This window comes from Silurus meridionalis, chromosome 11 (assembly GCF_014805685.1).
Source record: "Silurus meridionalis isolate SWU-2019-XX chromosome 11, ASM1480568v1, whole genome shotgun sequence".
Classification (NCBI taxonomy): domain Eukaryota; kingdom Metazoa; phylum Chordata; class Actinopteri; order Siluriformes; family Siluridae; genus Silurus; species Silurus meridionalis.
The window spans coordinates 10,380,001-10,403,754 of record NC_060894.1 but is presented as its reverse complement, the minus strand read 5'-3'; the positions used below and the strand labels follow the sequence as shown (position 1 = coordinate 10,403,754).

Sequence of the window (23,754 nt, the reverse complement as noted above, 5' to 3'; positions counted from 1 at the left end):
ACATTACTCTAAATCACACACTCCTGTGCTCATGGAGTTTTTCTTGCCATAGTTGCCCTGAGCTTGCTCATCAGGGATAAATACACACATTTCAATACGAGTGAATTTTGTTCTATAATTCTTACATTCATTACATACATCATAGTGCTGCTTTGAGACGATGTCCATCGTGGAAAGCGGTATAGAAATAAACTTGAATTAAACTGAACTATACACCAATCTACCGTAACATTATGATCACCTGCCTAATATTGTGTTGGTCCCACTGACCCGTCGAGGCATGATCTCAACTGAGACTTTAAAGGTGTGCTGTGGTGTTAGCAACAGATCCTTTAAGTCCTGTAAGTTGCGAGGTGGTGCCTCCATGTGTCAGACTTGTTCGACCAGCACATCCCACAGATGTTTGATTGAATTGAGATCTGAGAAATCTGGAGGCCAAGTCAACACCTCAAACTAGTTGTCGTGCTCCTCAAACTATTCCTTAACCAATTCTGCTTTGTGGCAGGGCACATAAGGGAAAGGGAATACCATTCCATTCAAGGGTGTACATGGTCTGCAACAAACATCCAAATGGATGGCCAGACCCAAGATTTCCCAGCAGATTATTGCCCAAAGCATCGCACTGCCTCTGCCAACTTGCCTTCTTCCCATAGTGCATCTTGGTGCCCTGTGCTTTATATCAGAACTAGCAATAACAAATTTATTTGGAGTTAAAATAAATTTGAGCTACAGGAGCTCATCCACAAGGATCAGCCTTCGCTCCCCAGATGCATCAGTGAGTCCAGTCCACCCATGACCCTGTCACGGGTTCACCACTGTTCCTTCCTTGGACCACTTTTGATAGATACTAACCACTGCAGAACAGGAACAGCTGCAGTTTTGGAGATGCTCCTGCTCAGTTGTCCAGCCGTCACAGTTTGGCTCTCGTCAAACTCACTCAAATAATTACGCTTGGCCATTTTTCCTGCTTCTAACACATCAACTTTGAGGACAAAATTTTCACTTGCTGCCTAAAATATTCACAAACAGGTGCCATGATAAAGAGATAATCAGTGTTATTCACTTCAAATGTCCATGGTCATAATAGTATGACTGATCGGTGTATGGACAAAGGTATTTGGACACCTGAATTTTCCAGCCTGATGTGGTTCTTCCCCAAAATGCTTCCACAAAGTTGGAGGCACACAATTGTAAAGCACGTCTCTGGCTGTGGTAGCATTAAATTTACCCTTAACTCGATTTAAGCGAGCTCCATAAAGATATGGCGTACATGGGTTGGAGTGAAAGATCTTGAGTGGCCTGCTTAAGAGCTCTGACCTCAACTCTAGTGAACACCATTGGTATGAATTGGAACGCTGACTGCACCCCAGGCCTCCTCACCCTACACCATACCAGACTTTACAAACACCATTGTGACTGAATATAAACAAATCTCCACAAGCACATTCCAAAATCTAGTGGAACATCTTCCCAGAAGAGAGGGGGTTGTTATAACCTCCAGTATATAAGTAATATAAAACCATTATATAAGATGCACAGAGATTCACACATACAGAGCACCAACACGAAGATGCACAAACATAGATGGCAAAAACACAGAGGTAAATATGTTCTGAGACACATACACACGCACAGGGAAAAGACATAAGCATAACGATATAGACACACCCGGGTGCTGACAGATGTTTAATTCTTCCACAACTTCTGTGACTTTGATGAACAAATGAGAGCAAATGGCACATCACAGATTTTTCTTTTTAAATGATTGTAAAATGAGCGAATGAAAAATTAAGTAAAACTAGTTGATGTCCAAACTCACTTGTGATTTGTGACACCATATATCTTTTGGCTCTTTTATTTCAGAGCACTTATCCAGACTCTGTGGAGAGTGAAGACACCACTTAGCCTTAATTAACTAACAGCTAGAGCACACATTTACCCCCCGACCCACACCCACCCCACCCCCAGCCACCCCACCCCACCCCACCCTCAAAAACACCCATCCAATAATTATTTTTTCCCATTAAATATTTATAAAACAAAATAGGGAGAGGACGCCTACACTCACTCACACTCACACGCAACTCACACACTCACTCACACTCACTCACACACTCAACCACACTCACTCACTCACACTCCACACTCAACCACACACTCACACACTCATTGCTCACTTACACAATCAACTCACTCACTTGTTTACTTACACAATCAACTCACTCACTTGTTTACTTACACAATCAACTCACTCACTCACACACTCCACTCATTTACACACACACATACTCCACTCACACACACACACACACACACACACACACACACACACACTCACTCACTCACTCACTCACTCACTCACTCACTCACTCACTCACTCACTCACTCACTCACTCACACACTCACTCACTCACACACTCACTCACACTCACTCACACACTCACTCACACACACTCACACTCACTCACACACACTCACTCACTCCTCACACACTCACTCACTCACTCACACACACACTCACTCACACACTCACTCACTCACACACTCACACACTCACACACTCACACACTCACACACTCACACACATTTACTCACTCGCACACAGTCCATGCCGACTTTGGGACAGAAATGATCGACAACAATGTGCTGCTGCTTTTTTTTTGTCGTTCACAAACAAAAAAAAAAAAAATTAAAAGTGGCAGCGTTTTCCAGCAGACGTCCGAATCGCTTAGTCAATTGATGGATTGCATGTAGGTGACTCATACTAAAATGAAAAATGTGTACGTCTATACAGAAACTTGCAGTCATTCGTCTAAAACTGCACTGGAACTTTAATAAAGGAATACCTCTTATGAAAGCAGGATTCAGATTGCCTCCTGGACAAATACAAAAAGATTTCTTCATTTCACTATTGAGTCCTGGTGGTCTATAGGATGTTTTTCCCTTTCGAAATCCAGCTGACCTGATTGTTTGACCCGAGCTTGTCTTTAGTGGCAGGTTAACAAAATCAGCGGAGTAAAAGTTGCCGTGGCAACGTGCCTGCATCATCACGGCCTCTCCATCGCCGATGCCGCACGCACACTGCAAACAAATGATCACAGCGAGCGGCCACGCTCTTGCTGATGTCACCCGTAACCATGGCAGCCGGAGCTCAGCTGTGACGCTGTGCGTGCGTGGCAGGGAGGCGGATGCACACAGGAGATACATGGAGGTAGAAAAGAGAGATGGCAGACGAGAACTCGTCTTTTTTTTTTTTTTTTTTTTGAGCAGTTTTGCGTTCCTTTTCACTCAGCAAAATGCCCGAAAGTAATAAATGAGAAAATAAAATAAACAAATTTAAATGCTTAATCAAAAAGGTAATAGTTGCAATGAAGGGGGAAAAAAAAGCCTTAAATTAACAGCTTTTCGCGATCACGTCTGTGTGAATGCGCACACAGTAGAGCTCAGAAAATCTGCCTGTGCCTCCTGACAACTGTTCTGACTCATGGTGCAGAGCTCAAAAGACATATTTATGATCTAACACCAAAAGGAGGAATGAAAACACAAATTTCTCTCTCTCTCAATCACACACACACACACACGCACACACACACAAGCCACAGAGGGCAGTTAATGCTACACCGGCAGGGTCAATCTGCCAGTGTGCCATGCTTTGTGCCCAGCCTACCCTCAGCCATCAGGCAAGCTCTGCCCTGCCATGTCGCACAGACCACAGCAGATGGCTGGTACACGTTTATAACATCGGTGTGCCTGCATCTGTGTGTGTGTGTGTGTGTGTGTGTGTGTGTGTGTGGGTAACAGGAGCTAAAATTAACTTTAACAAGGACAATACGCATTCTAATCAGCTTTCCATGTTTACTATTGTGTAACGGGAGCTCAGGAATAAATTATGTACACTAAATATTTTTACTGCGCAATGCTCTGGATCGGTGCTGAAAATAGCAGGTTTACCATTTCATGTAATATCACGTGGATGACACAAGTGCTCAAAATCTCTTTTGTGTGTGTGTGTGTGTGTGTGTGTGTGTGTGTGTGTGTGTGTGTGTGGGGGTAGGGGGTATTTTTTTCCTAAAATAGTACAAATCCCAACCAAGTTAATATGATTATACAGTACTTATAATTGAGGTATTTTAGTTCAATTATATGCTTTTGACTGGTCATGTGATGAATATGTATAAAAAATAAATAAATAAAAAAATAAAATAAAAAAGTAGCCACTAAAAATAAATAATATACAGGAGCGAGCTTGCTGTGCAGCACTGTCTCGCCTATCTGACATCTGGTTTGACAGGATGGTAATTAACCTCTTAAAGCTGCTGCTAGAGAGCCGAGTATGTGGGTGGACCGGTAGGGACCTTTTCCAAGCAGCCCTGCCCACGTCTGTCTCTGCAGTCACGACCGGCTCTCCAGCATATAACAGAAACTCCCTTGCTGCCTACCAACAGGAGATGAAGGCTGACCTGCTAACTATCGAATTTTTTTTATTTATTTTTTGGTTTGTTGGTTTGAAAATGCGTGGGGAGTGTTTGATTGATGAAGAGAAGAATTGTGAAAAGATGGGAAGTGCTTTCCTGACCCCCTTCCTTCCTTCCTAAAGACCTTGCATTCTATTTTACACCCCCTAACAGCAAAACAAAAAAAAGCTGAACACGTAAGGCTTCCCACAGGAACTAAAAAAAAAAATATTTTTTTGCATAATAAAGCCTTAACTGCTGTAAGGTTTGTGTAGCTCATAGTTCATTCACAGCCTTTGTGTCTAGGCCTTATCCTACAGTCAGAAAAGACATATTTTGAGCACAAGAAAGATATTTCAAGTCTGTCAGGTTATGTTAGCTCAAGGACATGATTGCTCTAAACAGTGCAGCAGGCAATAGGGCATGGCACTTTATTCAAATACATTCTAACTCAACCACCAGTTCTCTCTGGATCAGCTGAGCTAGCTTCGGATTCAGCCTAATATTCCATTAATAATGCGACTGATAAGCTCAATAAGATGACAAACATTCATGTATATACCTTAATCAGAGTAAATAAAACTGATTAATGATAAGGGAGTGACATTTGTACTTACTAACACCAATAAGATCATCGACAGCCATTTCATTGACATACGTGACGATATTCAGCCACCAAATTTAGTAAGGATGCAGGAAAAACTATGCCCTATTGTTGGTGTGCCATTTAAAAAAGAAAAATTGCTTATAAAGTTAGGAACACTAGAAAGTATAATGGTCTTACATATATTATACAAAAGAAAATTGTGTGGACAACTAAATCGTATGTAATTTTGGAGTGTGCTTGTGGAGATTTGCGCTCATTCAGCTAAAAGGGCGTAAGTAAAGTCAGGTAAAGTAGGGTGAGGAGGCACGGAGTACAGTCAGTGCTCCAATTCATCCCAAAGGTGTACAACAGGGTTGAGGTAAGAGCTCTATAGCAGGCCAATCAAGATCTTCCACTTTAAGTCATGTAAAGCACATTTTCTTGGAGCTCGATTTGTGCTAAAAATAGGTTTGGGTGAAGGAAATATTGAATGCTACCGCACCTAAAGACATCCTATCCAATTGTGTGCCTCCATGTGCTAGTAGTTTGAGGAAGAACCCCATATGGTTGCAAAAGTCAAGTGTTTCAATACTTCTATATGGACTTGTGTTTGGTTGGACTAATGATGTGCATGGGTGTCTCACTAACATATGGCAGGTCTGACCTGAATATTCAGCAAGCAAACTTAGCAAGAATGCAGAACAGAACTACGGCCTATTGTTCTGGTGCTATTCAGGAAAAGAAAAATGGCTTTTAAGGTTAGTAGCACTAGAAAGTGTAATGGTATTAGAAATGATTTACTGGAGAAGCGCTAATCTGTACGTGATGATCATTTTAAAGCCAAAAGAATCAGTGCTGCTGAATTACGGGGGAAATTCAAAATGCTGTGCGACTTTATTTCGTGCGCTCGAACACATCGCAACTCAAATTTACCTACGATTTAATAAAGAAAGATCTCCACCTTTTGAAGCGTCCAATAATAAACAGCTCATCTGCAATTGGAAAGAATTTATCCAAATAAAAAAAACATGACCTCTAGTGAAGGAGTCCCTGGAAACTGTTTACATATGCACATCACAGGAAGTAGTGTTGTAAGCTCCCGGGATCGATTGCGGTTGTCACCAGATGGCAATCAGCACTTTTAATCTTTTGTTGTCAGTATGAGCTTATCAGCAGAGGGAAGGCCTGAATGCCTAGGACGCAAGTACACTCTGACCTCCATCATCAGGGCCAAAGCAGAAAGAAACACTAGCCTGGCAGACAACACAGCCAGCAATACAGCTAATGTATCATTTGTTGGTCTCAGCTTGTTCTTATTACAGGATGGAGAGTCTGGCTTCGTTTTTTATTTTGTTTTTTTTTCCTCTCCAAGTGCGTCCCTGAGATTACTGTAAAAAAAATATCCCTGAAATCAGAATTCATGTTTCAGAGCTCTCTGTACCTGTTAACTGTAATGAACACCAATGTGATCATTTAGAGGGGGAACAAAAAAAACAGCATTTCATCTTAATGCTAATATTTAGAATGTTAAAACACTGACACTCTGGTGAAAGCACAGGCAAAGATAACGGAGATGCAGCTTTTAGCCAAGCGTAACGCTTGCAAAAAGTAATCAAACACCCCGTGCTGTTCCTGCTCAAATCTGTCATTTTCATTCCACAGGCCTTAAAACCAATTTTTGAAATTGGCGGGCAAAAACTAACCTGGATCATGTAGAGCTGGGCAATGCGGTATTCCTCCACGCTCATGGGCATGGGGATGCGGTACTCTTTAATCAACATGTTGGCAGTGGAGTGGGGTGAATGAGTGATCCACCAGGCAGGCCCTATCTCGGGGGCGTCAGAGGGCTGGAGCCAAATTCATCCCATACACCTGGAGAGAAGAAAAACAGAGACAAAGTGAGTGAGATACAGACAGATAGAGAGAGAAAGAGAGAGGGCGAGAAAAAAGCGGGGGAGGGGTCGAGAGGGGAGCGTCAATATTCGTTATCTTCAGATCTCTGCTCGACACACATGCTCTTCACGATGTAAGGACTGTGCTGACAGGACGAAGAGTATCCTGCAGAGAGACACAACACAAACACCAGACAGGGTCGGTAATGAATAGACAGTGAATTCTGATAAGCAAGAATTCACTGGAAATCTACCAGCACACCAGTTTGAAAAAAATAAAAATAAAATAAAAATAAAAATAAACCTCCAGCTCAAAAAAGGATTATTCCAGTACAGGACAAGCTTTCATAGCTGAGTTTGGAAATCGGAATCAGAAAGGGAAGCGTTAAAAACTGCAGAGCATATTTGAGAGAAGTTAGTCACCGGTCAATGGCAACAGTGTCAACGCAGCAGGACAACACTTCAGCGGGTCTTTGCCGGCATCGCATGACACACCACGCTTAGTGTAAGAAGGATCATCCACGGTTATGATACACGACTCTGCTGTGTGTGTGTGTGTGTGTTTAAAACAGGTTCAGCAGCTTTAATGGTAAACAATTTGAGTACACTCACAAATGGTTTTCAGTATACTGGACAACCTTTTGTCAAATAAAGGGCCTTGGTTTCTATACGGAGAAAAAATAAATAAAAAAATCAAATAAAAAAACATAAATAACAAATTATTCACACATGAAAACAGAATCTAAATGTCACTTCATTAAAAGGCAACATTCATCCCTTATTTGTCCATGAGTGTCACATTAAGATTTAAAACAAATTTCCTTGGTAAAAGAATCCTGGCCTGGAAAGAAATGAGTGTTCCAAGTTCATTGTGTTGAACAAACACAATTAAGACAGTGCACTCACAACTAAGTACACATACAGCTTTAAAACCTTTCACCAGTGCCTGTGTGAATTCTCTGATCTGATTGGATGAAATCGGTTTATTAATTTACTAGAACGGCAGCTCTGAGGGTAAACCCTGCCTGTAATATAAATATACTTGTTGTAATATGCTTCTGTGGTAACGGCTAATTTATGGGGCGAATGATCCACATCCTGGCATGGATTCTTTGCCTATAACAGCATGCCACGTTCTGTCTTAATCCCGACTTTACACCACAGAAGAAACAAGAAGGTTCAAAATGTACAGAACAGTAATTAGAATAAATACAATTAAACGGCAAGCCCTCGCTTTTCTAACGAAACTCGACACGACACTGTGATAGACACAGACTCTTGAAAGCCAAATGATTAGTAAGTTTAAGGCAAATGCACTCATCTGACCATCACAGCTGACGGGTGTCCATACTGCACCTGATAAACTTTGCCAGGTCTTTTTCCACTCTTCGAATCTCTAGTTTTGGTAAGCTTATTCCCACGTCAACATCAGATTCAAGGTAGTGATTGCTTAACGGTTAAGGGTCTAGTTTACTGATCAAAAGGGTCAGGGGTTCAAGCTTCAGCACCACCAAGTCCTTAACCCCATCAGTTTAAAGGAGTTTAATGTATTGAGATGCTATTCTGCTCACCACAGTTGTAAAGAGTGGTTATCTGAGTAACTGTGGCCTTCTGACCAGACTGTAGATACTGCTGTACATGTGGGAAAATCCCAAGAGGTCTGAAGTACATAACCCATCCCATCTTGTACCAACAATCAATCCAAATGCAAGACCACGATTTAGGTGCGTTTATAATAACAATATACATAAAATCTCTTTAAGGCAGAACATCCCAGCTGACACCGGTGACTCCATTTCTCTCATTGTCCACAGGCTACTGACAACAGATTCCAAACCCTACTCTAACACACCCTACTATAATATTTAGATGCTCCTGAAAACCTTGATTAGCAGGACAGGCATGATTAGGGCTGGAATTAAACAATAGCTGGCTTGACAAGAAAACAAACCCCGAAGTCTAATTCTGTATGGGTGTATTTTCTCTCACTTTGTCCATTTCTACTTGTCCAGCAAGCAACTAAAAATCATCCATCCTGTCTATCCCAACAATGGAGAAATGTGTTTATTATTGCAACACTGAAATATACAAGCAAAAGGTCAAGAACTGCAGGAATTAAAGCCAGATTTATTTTCTGTACACAAAATACTCCTACCAGCAAAAGTCCATTCCTGAATTAGTGTTGCCTCTACAAACAAAGGACCTTTTTATCTGTGCTGGGTGTCAGACCTGACAAGAAATCATAGTTTACTGAAAAAGAATAGAACAGAAATAAAATAGAAATGTGAGGTCATGATTTGATCCATAAACCCTCCTCTGTTTTGAGAAACGAGTCTTCCAGTCTAACACCGTGTTTGGCCTTTGCACAACTCGGTGGAAGACGTCCCAAAGGGGTCAGAGATTAGACTAAAGATATGAACCATAACCAAATATGTCTTTGCACAGCACCAGCAACATGGGGAATTTTTTTTTGTGACTAGTGAGCAAAGATTCTAGTAAACCATGTCACTGCTTACTGCCTAGCATCCAAGGAGCTCATCAGCATTTTCTGATTCAATAGCGTGTCAGCCTTTAAACGCCTTCTGGGGTGCAGTCACCATCCATAATCCCAAGAATTAATCAGTTTTTAAAGTGTTTAGCCAGAGTTGGGTGAGTGGAGTTTGCACAAGCTTTACTTTATATAAGGATTAAATCATTAGATAGAATAGACTAATGATGAATTCAGCGTCTACTATACGTGAACCACAAGCAAATGTGTCTTTATACAGCAGCAGCCACAAAGGGTATGACCTTTCCTGTGCCCGTGTTGAGACCTTAAGAGTCATATGCAATCTGTATGTACTGAAATCTGTATGTATTATATGACGAAAAATACAAGTAAAACTGATAGAGGTCCAGCAGCATAATATTTGAGATGGCTCTAGGGGGAAGCTAGGGGTCATGGAATAGGTCTAAAAACAAAAAAAAACCATGATAAAAAAAAAAAGGAAAACAAAGAAAGAAAGAATAATAGAAAGACAGACAGGGACAGACAGCTGTGCACTAAGAGATATGTTGCCCAATCTGTTCTATCTAATCAAAATTTCTAATCAAAATGTCCACAGAGATTCTGAAGAGCTCTTACGATGGTGTTTCAGCGCAGAACGACCCAACAACAGACTTCTGAGGAGTTAAAGGCCTGATAACACAAAATGGTATGTTCATTATCGTAAAGCATTTAATGAAAGACAAAACTGGTCGTTGTAATAATCCAGTTTGTGCCAAGTATGTGTGAAGGCACAATGAGCCAAAAACAATTTCATAAATACCAAGTGACTAAACAAGTCATGGCAAACCTGGTGTAGAATAACTCCAAAACTAGTTTTGTGGTAAATTGTGATTAAACAAATGCCCTGAAATAACTTGAACAAAACCCAAAAATACATAAAAAAAGTTATTACATTCATCCTTACCTCCACCCTATTATTAGGATACTGATTCACATATAACGAACGTATAAATCGATGGTTTATTGATATTGTTTAGTGCAGAAAGAAACCATGGCTTTCAGGACATAAAATATCACAGGCTCTTTTACTTACTATCTATGAAACATAAATAAATAACAAAGATGTATAATAAAATATAAATATATTAGCCAAAACTAAGCACCTGGAACTGCTGGGAAAAGGTTACACGTCTGTAAGCACATTCCTGCAAGAAGACACAATTTACCTTGTTGCCGGAGCATCGTGGACCGTCTGCTCAATCAATAGAAATCGTGCGTAACACTGCACATCTCATTCCCAAACATGAACGTGCTACACCTATGTCACCACAGCTGGGGATCTGTGTCTGCTCTTGGCTCTCGCACATCAAACACTGTCAACGAAATCATCCGACAGACTGGAAAGAAAGGGTGGAAAAATGCCTCTTTTCTGCAAAGTAACGCCCGCCCCACCCGCGTCTCGCTGCCGCTTCTCCTCCAGTATCCACCTCTTGTGGTGGGCTATAAAGCGCTGTTACCATGGAAATGCAAGAGGCTGTGTCAGCATTGGTTGGGCTGAATGTGATGAAGCTGATCTCTCCACCCCTCTGTTTGCATTTTTTCCGAGCCAGAACGTCAAGTAGTGAAATAACACCCGCCGTCTATTCCGAAACGATCACGTACGTCCGACACTCGTGCATACAGCACCAAGAGGACATGGGAGGGTGGGACGAAAGAGAGATGAGGAGGATAGTCAGAGCACGGGGCAGGTGGCGATAAGTGATAAATGAGTGTGTGCAGTCACACACTCGTCCCCTGAAGTCAGATGATCCCAGGAACATCCTGTTGAGCATTTGTACACCATAAACCCAGTCACATTAATGACCGGGATCCAGATGTTCAGCATATTCAATCAGTGGCCGGTTTAAAATAAACAACTGTACCCACGATCAATCAGTCAATCACGTAGCAACGGTGCAACCACGCAAGTTAATTTGATTACAGCGGCATGGCTGCTGGGTCCAGACAGGCTCCTTTGAATCTTTTAGAAACAACGGAAATGCTAAGATTTTCATGCACAACAGTCTCTACTGTTTACACAGAACAGCGAGATCTCAGTCTGCCAAAACTTGAGGTGGATAGGCTACAATACTCCACTACCATACCATGATGTCATGACGCAACCAGTATCTGCATCATTCTGTTTTATGCTCTACCGCCACGTGATTAGCTGACTGGATGTGCAGGTGTACAGGTGTTTCTTTATAAAGTAGCGAAAGGAAACTCTGCCTGCATCGGGTCGATGTAGAGAAAGAGAACACAGAGTTCTACCAGCCGTGCACTCTGCGTACCACCCCCCTCCTTTACAGAAGGAACTGTGGTTTTTTGGGGGTTTTTTTTCCATCAACAAAGAAATCATGTGCTATTGGCCTTTTTTTTCTCATTTGACAGCTCATTTGCCTTTCTACGTTTGCATGAACTAAGGTAAAACATAACCCGATGTGAGAATGGATGAGGTAGCCAGATCAGTGTGGTCATTTTATAGGAAAGACATGTAAATGAGTGATTTCATACACTCACACTGCATGCAAAGATATTAAATAAAAAAACTTGTTTTTTTTGATACAACTGCAACCATGTGAGTCCAAAAGCAAGATCTCCAGGGAACCGGTCATTTTTAGCCACATGTATAATGAGGTTCTTATAAAAAGGAGAAAAATGGAGATGAATCAGGACGGAGTGGAAAAAATAAGACACGCTTCTTTCTATAAGAAACACTACAGCACGAGATGTGCTGAAAGATCAAAAAAACAAGCAGGTCAAGAAGCGTAGTCGATTTACACAAAGCAGGAAACCGCTACATACGCATTCCTTCGCAGCAGTCAACCTAAAAGGTGACAGTCGCACAGATGTGCATGTGTGGTTTTGTGAGAACGATCCAGCTACACTACCAGTTAAAAGTTTGGACACACCTTCTTATTCAATGCCTTTTTTTCTTAACTTTTGCTGTTTTCAGTGTTTTCATTCTCTTTTAATACTGGAGACACTGAATTTATGACAGAACAAATATGGAATTATGTAGTCAAGAAAAACATCAAATAACCTAGAACATTTTTTAGATTTTTGATTTTCAAAAGTAATCATCTTTTGTTCTGATTATAACTTTGCAAACTCTTCTCTTTTCTAATCTTAAAGGAGTTCCCAGAGGTTTTAAACGCTTGTTGGCTGTTTTTCCTTTACTCTCCGGTCCAACTCATCCCAACTGGATTTAGGTCGGGTGATTGTCCTTCTTAGACAACAAGCTCTTACATAACCTAAAGGTGTGTTTGGGGTCAATGTCCTGTTCAAAAAAACAAATGATGGCTCCAAGAATTGCTAACCAGATGAAATGACATGTCGCTGGTAGCTATGCAGGTTAAGTGTGCCCTCAAATGTCACCAAATTACCAACAGTGTCACCAGCAAAGCATTCCCATACCATCAATCTTCCTTCTCTAGGCTTTACAGTGAGAACCAGCCATTCACCCTCTGTACCTCTAACAAAGACACAGCTGTTCGAACCAAAGATCTCAAATTGTACTCATCAGACCAAAGAACAGCTTTCCACTTATCTAATGTCCATTCTTTGCTGGCCCAAGCAAGTCTCTTTTGCTTGCTGTTCTACATAAGCAAGTGTTTCTTTAAACAACCTGACCATGAAGGCCTGACTCACGCAGTCTCCTCTGAACAGTGGATGTTAAAAAATGTCTGCAATTCGAACTCCTAGAAGCTTTTATTGGGTTTACATCTGAGGTACTATAAATCAGCAGTTTTTGAGGCTGATAATTAACAAATAAACTTATCCACTGCAGCAGAGGTAGCTCCTGGTCTTCCTATCCTGGGGCAGTCTTCATCAGAGCCTGGTTCATCATAGTGCTGGACTGTTTTGGCGACTGCATTTGAGGATATTAAAGCTCTTATGATTTTCCAGGCTGACTGGCATTAATTTATTAAAATAATGATGGACTGTTTTTTCTCTTTACTTAACTGAGGATTTGTTGCCATAATATGGATTTGTACAGTCATTATAGCAGCACTTATTAGGCTATTGACTATGTACCCACCCTTCCTTTGCAGGAGACAACTGATGGTCTAAGGCATTAAGAAGGCATTACGAAGGCAAGAAATGTCACAAATGAACGCTTTACAAGGAACTGTGAAATGTGAACTGAAACCCATTCCAGGTCACTACTTCTTCATCTGCCATTGGTGTTGTTTAACACTTTTGTTTACAACATAATTCCATATGTGTTCTTTCATAGGTTGAATATCTTCAGTATTAATGTACAATGACAAAAAGAATACAAAAATAAAGAAAATAAACTAAAGCAGAAGGTGTGTCCAAAACTTAGACTGGTCCTGCACATCACAGAAGCCAATAAGAACAATCCATGAATTAATCAATTTTATTTCCCTGTAAGCCTTCAGGACTCAAAACGTTGTCCAGGACGTATGTCTGTGAGTAAACAAATCATCACCAGCCTTGACCTCTAGGTGCCTACAGAGTTTTATAAAAAAGCCTAGAAATAAATCTAGAGAGTTTTCCAGCAGACAAAATAACATTTTACTTATCACCATTGTTTCACTGTTCCCAGTGACCAATCACTGATCATCACTGCTCCTCCCCACAACCAGTCACTAAATCACCATTGATTGCCAAATACAAATTATTGATCACCACTGCACCCAACATTGAAGCAATGATCACCACTTTTGCCAGAGACCACTGGTCACCATAGTTTCCCAAGCTCTAATCACTAATCAAACATTGCTCTCAAAATTCTGTCAATATTTTGAACCAATTACTAATCACCATTGTTTCCTAAAAACAAATCATTCTTCACCATCGTCCTCGAGGACTTAATTACCGACGTCATCCCGTGTGTGTGTGTGTGTGTGTATGTATATATATATATATATATATATATATATATATATATATATATATATATATATATATACACACACACACACACACACACACACACACACACACACACATATATACACACACACACACACACACACACACACACACACACACACACACACATATATACACACACACACACACACACACACACACACACACACACACACACACACACACACACACCACCCTTTGCTACTCTTAAAGCTACATTTCTGAATTATATATAATAAACGGTTCTGGAGAATCCCACAATCCACCACGTAACCTGCTAAAATGTTTTCCTAGGACACATATCAGAATGTGTGCAGTCTCCTGACTCCATCACTGCTGGAGCTATATGAGAAGTCCAAAATATACCAAGCGGGAAGAAATGGGCAAAAGGAGGCGCACAAACAAACGGCTGACATGAGGGGCGGATGATGAGCAAAGGCAGTTTATTTATAGAGCAGCCCCAGCTGATAGTGGCACGCCTCGGCACTCGTTCGTTTCCTTAAATTACTGTAATAAATCACTCACCTCGAGGGCATTTGGAGCTAGGATAATCGTCAGCGGCTCACCTCACCACTCACAGCTATTAAAAAGCCTCTTTCGGGGAGCGTGGAAATGCGAGATATTAGGCTGCTACCCCTTACGCTGCTTTGCTCAGAGTGTCACAAAAAAAAAAAAGGGTAGGGTGAGGATTTATCCTGAAGCATAACCGGCTGCATTTACTGTAATGTCAGTGTTGCTGTACTATCTTCCTACGAAGGCGTTTCAAATTTTCCTGACTGTAGACTCTGTGTTAATCTGATGTATATGGGTAGTTAAAAAGCATCACATGCTGTGAAAGCTGTGAACAAGTGAGTTTCCAATTTCAGCCTTGCGGAAGAATTAGTCCATATGAGGGCAGAAACTCTCAGAATCAAAAAAAAAAAAAAAATACCCTTACATTTCCTGTTATGTCAATGCTTAGTGAAGCTTATCTACTGCTCCTCATGCAGCAGCATGAAATGATATGAGCATAAAATCAAAAAATCAAAAATCAAACTAATATCAACATTACTTTGCTTATGCAAATATCAGCCACAAGCAAACTGCATCCCCCAAAGGTTTACGATAAAGACATGAGCGGAAGCGGCTGACAGGGTCCTACATGCGGTGAGAGGAAGCTCTGAACTGTACGAGTTGCTTGTAAAAGAGCACGTCTGCAGACGAAACGCGAGGTGCCAGGCCACAATAGCGTCACAGCTAGGATGGAAATTCCTCCTTGCAATAAGACAAAGCAGCTAAGCATGAAGTGTAAATAGTTTCAGGGCTGCTGCTTTTGCTACTATGAGCCACATGGTAACATGGCAGACAGTAGACCTACAAGCTGGTTGATAACCTGGGTGTTCTAGGATACTCAACAACAATAATACAATAATGTCTCTTAATTATTTATACAGTCGTTAGATATGGCTCTACCGCAACTACAGTCATGTTTTCAAATCGCTGCTTTTACGCTTACTGTTGCTGATCAATAAGAGGACGCGGTCAATACATGTTTCCATTACTATTCAATTATGGATACTGTTTATCCTTTTCAGGGCCTTTTAAGGACTTTTCTTAAATAAAAAATAAATACACTTTCGATACTGCCTTCTGGCTAAAATAAGGAAGCTCACAGAGCTGTCCTTTATGCTGCCTACTAAGTGAACAGACATTACTGAAATGTTCCATCGATGAATCAAGTAAATTGGATAAGAAGTGCTTTTTCTTTATTAAAGAGCAAAACTAAATAAGAGAGAGAAAATAAGAGGGGTCTCGCTCTTCAAATTAAAGAGTAAGTTGTTACCCTTTTTAGAAAAGCGTAAATTATTATTGCTGAAACTGCATACAAGAATATCGGTAAAAATTAAACCCATTTAGTGCATTTGATAGCCATATTACATCAAAATACAAACGCAGAGCGTCCAAAAAGTCCCTCCGCAGTTGCCACGTAAAGTGGATTATAGGAGAATATTTGTTCAATAAAACTATTATTCTCACTCAATACATATATTTATTAAATCGCAAATTAAATTGCACAGTATTGCAATGAGGTTTTCTTGTATCCATTTACATTTATGGCATTTGGCAGACGCCCAGACTTACAACTGAGCAGGGGATGGTTAAGGGCCTTGCTCAAGGGCCCAGCAGTGGCAGCTTGGTGGTGGGATTTGAACTTGTGACCATCCGTTCCAAAGTCCAATGCCTTAACCACTGAGCTCCCACCATATCCGGAGAAGCTGCTTGAAAGTGTATTTATCGCCAGCTTCAAAAACTGAGGAGGGACTTTTGTATATAAAAAAAAAAATATCAAAATCTATTTTAAATTACTTTCAAACCGGTAACCACACTGTACCGTGTTTTCTTCATGTTTTAGTTTTAAGTGATCCCACCCAATTGCATGATTTTAAATTGTTGCAGTATAACGCACTGTGAGAAAAATGCTATTTGTCCACGTGAGCAATGATGGTCTCAAGGACATCAGCGATTGGCTAGTATCGCTATGGACGGTCAAAAAGAGAGCCACAGCTTGACCACATATTCTTATTTTTAACGTTTTTTTTTTATCCACCATCTATGTGAGACGAGTTATACTATGCAACGTTACATTGATGTTTGTGATGTTAGTATGCGATTTTATGTTTGACAACGAAGACGGTTTCTGCAAAAGTTACATAAACATATGTTAACAGATCGATTCGCCATAACAATTATAGGTGTTTTTGCATTTTATTATTAGCCTTCGACTATGTGAGACTATTATTACAGAAACAAAGTAGTAACTAACATGCTAAATTAAACCGTTTATATAAGTGTTTAAATAAGCATGTTCGTTAGTACATTGTTTCTATAACAACCAAGTTACAGCCGGGGCTACTTTCTTGAGGCACTGTGAAAAGGTATGCAAATTTAACGGACGACTTCTAATTCAAAAACAAACCGCTCTGCCATTGACATAAATAGACTGTACAACTTTCTGCTCATGTCAGCTGTATTGAATTCATTTGTTATAGAGTGTAAACTTAGAGGCAAGTTCCTTCCAGAAAGGAAATTATACAATCAGAGTCTGGTATAGGTGGAAAAAATGCATCATTTGGGCTTTAAGGTGAGATTTCACTCATGAGGAATTTGCTGGCTTTTTGTACAAGACTCAAACCTCCACCGTGTCACCGCACCTCAGACACCTCATAGGAGTTTGGCTAGAAACAGTGAGATGTCAGAATGAATCGATGGTGCAGGGGCGGTGTCTCCAGCGTGCCACACACAACCCAATACCATTAGTGTCTGGATCGGCTCCAAGTGCAAAGGCTGGAAAATATACAGTTGCTTCCCAAAGCCATTGATGACACAGTGCCTGGAGCCAGCTATGACACAGGACCCTCTCAGTGGGTCCCGAGCCGTTTGTTACCGAGATTAAGCATCTATTAAGACCAAATGCCCATTTCCTGATTGCGCTCATTAATAATGGCTCTCTGCATTCGTGGTCAATGACTTCAGCCCACGCACAGCTGCAGAGCAAAAGTCTTTAAAGTGCTGGCGTTACAAAAGCAAGGCCTTCGAGGTGGAGAGAAGTAGGACTAGAGGGCTATCAAAGAGAAGTGGGACATGACATAATATTTAACATTTAAACACAACATTCAAGCTGTTCCATCACAACAGTTTCACCACAGTTAAGCTCGGATTGGACATCACAATTGTGTAATTCGCGATGATTCTCTCATTTTATGATGGAAAATGCTGGCTGGAAAAAATGGGGGGAAAAAAAAAGGTTCAAAAAGGAATCCAAGCAGCAGTCAAAGTCTTATAATAAAAAGCCCCTAATACTGACAGTCTTCTAGGTGTTGTGAGTACATATGCAAGATAATCTATACAAAATCAAGGTGGTGGAAATGAAAAGCCTTTTTTATATATTTCTTTAAAAAAATTTTTTTTTAAATAAGAAATTTCCTAATTATCGTTCTTTCTTGTGGATAAGATTAAAGGCACAATATGTAGCCTTTATTATTATTATGAATGTGATTAGTATTATTAGTATTACAAATGTTGGTTCTAAGTGCTTCAAAAAAAAAAAAGCAAGGTGTATCAATAGTTTATTGAGCAAAAAAAAGTCAAAGACAATTTCAGGTAATTCAAATCAATGTTTCATATCTAGTATTAGCTTCGATAAGTATTTCCTCACATTGTTTGGGAATATATAGTGATTTAGTAAAGTAAAAAAAGAAGTATAGTAAAGAAACAAAAAGATCAATTGGAGGGTATTTCCAAATGGTCAAAAGGAGATGTAGCAAGTTCCTCTTTCTGCCTCTCCTAGGGAAAACATGAAAATTGGCTGCCCTAAATCAAACCCAATGTCACCCAGGCCAGCTCTGACAACTCCAATGCTGACTAATGAACTAAACAGACAACCTGGAAACTGAGACATTGCTAAAAAGGTTAACTGGATGGGATGGAACGTGCAAGCGTTGCACTAGAGTCACCATCTCTGACACGACTTAAGCTTCTGCTTTCCGTAGTTTGCTCCCTGTGACGTTCTGCACTCCTGTGGCCTGCCAGTCACGATATAAAAATAGGTTATGCGCAAAAGGCTGGGGGAAGGAGAGGAAAATAGAAAGAACAAAAAAAAAAAAAAAAAAGAAGTCACCCTGATGCGGTTCCTTTTCTGGAGCCCGAGAGGAAAATGGTGCTCAGTGGAAAGAATGGCATCCAGAAATAGCCACATGAAAGGAGAGCAGAAACATCAAGAGGTCGAGGGTGATTGGTCACCGACCGAACTCGCTCATCAAGCGCGCTTTCGGGCGTACTCCGACGCTTTTAGCGATCACAGGGGTTACGCCTTCCTCCAGGAGGCAGTGTCGCGCCAAGGTGATTAGAGTTCACTGTCAGTAAATGTGAGACGTACGACCCTTACGTAAACTCATCTCACTTATTAATGGTCTCTCCTGAGGAAGATAGAGTGTCTGGAGGACGCATGGTTTGATTACAACATCAACTCGCTCAAAGCACGAGTGTTTTTACTCCGCTCTGGTATTCGTCACTGTACTCTGTGAGTGATCCGCGGGTTTACCACATTCAAATACTGTAAAAGAGCGTTGGAAATTTCCATTAAGGAAGCACTGAGGTTCACACACACACACACACACACACACACACACACACACACACACACACACACACACACACAAACACGATTATGTCATCGTTGTCCAAGGATTTCAACTTACTGATTGGGAATTTCATTCACAGATCCACCAATTTCGGCTATGGATGCACAAGTAGCCAAACTGGTATTGAGTATGAACAATTCCATACTCATTCACTCAAACAATCCAAGATAGCGATCAATGCACTTTAGTTAGCTAGCTGATTTTAACTGATCAACAAAAACTGGAAAAACAAACAAGAAAAAGCATGTATTCATGCTCAATTTAGATACGATACATGCCTATATTTGGTATACATATGATGGAAGAATTATTACTCACAGCACTGGGTTTTCATTACGTCAAATACAGATCACCAAATACAGTGCAAACATCAAAATACTACATTCTCTTTCCCATCAGAGCATTCCATGCTTGCTCACACACACTTTCTGTGCAGCAATCGATCTCGGTTCAACAAGCAAGCCATTGAAACCTTGTAGAGAAAAACACGGCCAACACTGTTTACTATGAAGCTTTAAATAATGTAGCAAAGGTGTGTAGGCAGTGGACTCATGGTCATATCGGTATGCTGGTCAGAGTCTGACAGAGGCCTCCCTGTGCTCTCTCTCTTGTTTTTCTACAGGCTTCCTTGTGCTTGGGCGTGGGACTAGAAGGCAATCGATTCTGTGACTCATTCTCCTAATGATCGCTTCTTCACGGACAAACCTAATGATCTCAATTTTATGACCGGAACAAGAAAAGCTTTTTTTTTTTTTTCCCCTTTCTTTTTTTCCCTTCGTACTATTTAAAAAAGAACAGGAAGGAGCACTCTGACTTTCTGAAAGGAAAATCAAGCAACAATATTAACAGGTTAACGAGGACTGTAACTCCTCATCTGTAACTTCAGAGCGAAGCTGCCTGCCTCAAAATCCTTACGTCAGGAAATGATTCCTGTACTGAGATATCAATCTCGGCTGAGTCAGCACTGGTGGATCTTCATTACTGAAACATGTCTAGAGTTCACGAGGCACAAGACATACAGAGATAGTTTAATGTGTTACAGACTTAGCTACACGATGAAATAATCTACTCCGTGATAAAACAACAGCCTGGGCATGAGGCATAAGCAACCTCTTCCTCCAAAATCCCAGTGTTGAGTTTTACAAAAAGTTATTATAATAAAATGGGACTTACGCTTAAAGCACAGCGATATGCACAAGCCATTGATTTTAAAAACATGACATGAATGTAGTGCTGTTGTAGAAAACCCAGATTCCAAAAAATTCAATGGATGCAAAACCCTACAAGATAAAGAAGAATCGATGCCATTTGGGATATTTTGTAAAAAAAAAAAAATTTAAATAAAAGATTTCTCAAAATAGGAATGGAGCAAATGCAAACACTGTACGAGAAGTCTTGGAAGACTGGCCTGAGAAAGGGTCAGCTACAAATAGTGAAATTACTATTAAAAATAAATCAATAATTCAATCAGTGCATACCAGCTGCCATCACGCATCCATTCTTACCTTATGAGCAATTCACTGGCAGTGGTTTAAGCTCCATGAAGCAGACAGAAAGGAACAGATTGAAGTCTTCTGTGTCCAACAGCCTCTGATGTCCTGTTATCTTTGACACCTAGAATTAAGCCTCGCCACATGCCGGGGGATGAGTCACCCGAACGTAGAACGATAACCCAGACACAAAATCCTGCACTTCATCCACCCACACACCACCTGATAAATCTGCAAAATGCGTGTCTGCTTCAACCATTTAGCAAGGAAGGGTTTCGTTATGCAAGTTCATGCTGATGTACTTGATAGCAAGTGATGTGGAGGTAAATCAAGAGATAGGATGTTGATGTGTGGGAAAGTACGTATGCATGCTTCGTTCCTTTGAACATTTCTTTGGTCTATGTTGACCTGACCGCATTCCAGAATGGCTCCAGATTCACATCAGCTGCACATTTATGCCGTGAAGCTCCCATTCTTGCACATCCCAGAGGTGCTTTATTAAATTCTACCCTGGGGTACAGGGAGGTTACTGAAGTGCGCCAAACTGATGGAGACCACATGGGCATATTAATACTAACAAAAAAGCCAGAATCAGATCAATAAATCATCAGCATTAGTAACTGAGACCCGCTGTGACATTCAAACAATGTTCGCTTGGTATCAAACACTAACTGCACAATTACATCTCCAAAACCAAACTGCAAGTGAAGCTGGTTTTAGAAAGTCATGCTCTCCACTCCAAATTCTGCACCTTACAGAGCAAAAATTTATTCATTCATTCGTTCATTAATGATGTTTAAATGATCTAATCCATCTGAAAGATCTAATCCAAAGCTGTCCAATTCCAGTGAGCCCATGCCCAGTGTAGCTTCAGATTCGAGTTATTAGTCGACAGGATGGGAACCTGATCATGATCTCTTCTGCTGTTAAACCCATTCGGCCCGATAATGTTATATGTTGAGATGCTGTTCTGCTCACCATGTTTGTAAAGAGTGATTTGTTCATCTTCAACAGACTTTCTGTCAGATAGAATCAGACTGAAATCTCCTCTGTTATCAATCAGGGCATTTGATACAGAATCAAGGTTTAGTGGGTGGGGTGTTTGTACACTATTCTCTGTAAAGGTCCTGGAATCATCAATAACTTCATACATGTCTAAAATGTATATATAAGCCCCGCCCCCTCTATCTAGTCATGTAAGCAGTAAACCTTATATAATAAGTTCAATACGACTGTATAAAGTAAATACTTTCGCCCAGCTCATGCACACTTCATAACCCCTTAACTTAATATTCAATCTTTCTTTCCATTCAACGGACCTTTACAAGAATGTTATATGTGGATATTAGTAGGTACAGCCACGTTAGCTGTGTGGCTAAAGCTAGTGTATGTAAGGTATATTTATATCCTCCATTAGCGCGCGCTCTTCCCCGAGCCGGAGCCGCTTACCTGTAATGTTCTGTGGATTCCGAGCTTGAAGCGCGTCACTAGCAGGCTACAGGTGACGCGTGGCCATTTGTTTGGCAGATTCCCCAGCTAGCTAACCCATGCACATTCTGTGTGTGTGTGTGTGTGTGTGTGTGTGTGTGCAGGTCGACGTTGTGCCTGGGTGCAATGCTATGTCCTCCGCTGCTAGCTAGGAGTTGCGGTGGCTAAGATTCGAAGAGCGGATTAAAGCCAGTCTTCCACGCGGTCTCTCCGCGATGGTGTTCAGTTTAGGTGCGGTGGTGCAGCCTGCATTTGTTTTCCATCGTCAGCCCGCTGTCGTGGCTGTCAAAGACTCCAGATGTGCAGCAATGTGCGTGTGCACGCGCGCGCGCTCGTGTCGCCCTCTCCCTCTCTCTCGAAGCCCCAGTGTTCCGCCTCACTCAGACACAAGCTTCGAGCTTCTCCTACCTGAACGCAAGCCCACGACCAGTCCGTGTTGTGCCGCTGCTCCCCACCGCCTTTCCACTCTTAGATTTCACCCGCAAATAAAAAGCACGCATCATCATCATCATCATCATCATCTTCTTCTCTGCAGTGATGATTAAGTTCTTCGATCACACACATTCACTCCTCGTCACGCCATTGCTCTTAATACGGTTTTTGTTCGGGCGACATCTAGTGGCACACAGGAGCACGTCCACATTTACTGCTTATAAACATGTATAAACAATATAATGGATTTTTAATCTATTTAGAAGGTAAAATGCGGTATTGTGTTATTATTAGACACAATGATCCCATTGTATGCCAGGAAACCGTTCCCCACACCATTACATCACCACCACCACCAGCTATTCACATAAATATGGATGCATGCTGTTGTCAAATCAAGATTTTCCCCCATGGATTGTAAGAAGTGACTATGTGAGTTACTGTAGCCTTTATTGTATAGTCTGGGAAATCTCGACATAAGCCATTAATATTATGCAAAGTACTGGGATGAAAGGGAAGTCTTTGCACAAATGCTAATGGATTTGGGGGCCACAGAAATTAGTATAAACCTGATTATTTCAAAGTTAAAGGGCTAAGAAAGTATCTAAATAAATTAGCCTTTAGATTTTTTTTATATAAAAAAGTACAAATAATAATTTATACTCCACTAAAGTACATATCACAGCATTTTTTTTTCAAGAACAAGCATATGTGTTGCTCATTTGTTAAAAAAAAAAAAAAAATCAAACCAGATTTATTTCTACTGCTAAAATTCCAAGGGACATAAAACACAAACATTGCAC

At 40.8% G+C, this 23,754-nt stretch overlaps 1 protein-coding gene across 10 annotated transcripts in view; it reads right to left on the bottom strand.

Annotated features, from left to right (window-relative positions):
• Positions 1–23,082, bottom strand: part of LOC124393205 (membrane-associated phosphatidylinositol transfer protein 2) — a 54,708-nt gene extending 31,626 nt beyond the window's left edge. For 7 of the 10 annotated variants that reach the window (XM_046860758.1, XM_046860765.1, XM_046860764.1 and 4 more), the window contains exons 1-2: positions 22,481–23,082; positions 6,744–6,912 (exon numbers count right to left, since the gene is read on the bottom strand). In XM_046860758.1, coding sequence (XP_046716714.1) covers positions 6,744–6,821 — 78 coding nt within the window. In that variant the 5' untranslated portion in view covers positions 6,822–6,912; positions 22,481–23,082. Of the gene's footprint in view, positions 1–6,743; positions 6,913–10,646; positions 10,914–21,046; positions 21,234–22,480 lie in introns of those variants that run through there. The other 3 variants (XM_046860760.1, XM_046860761.1, XM_046860759.1) reach the window with 3 other exon arrangements.
• Positions 23,083–23,754: the final 672 nt, after the last annotated feature.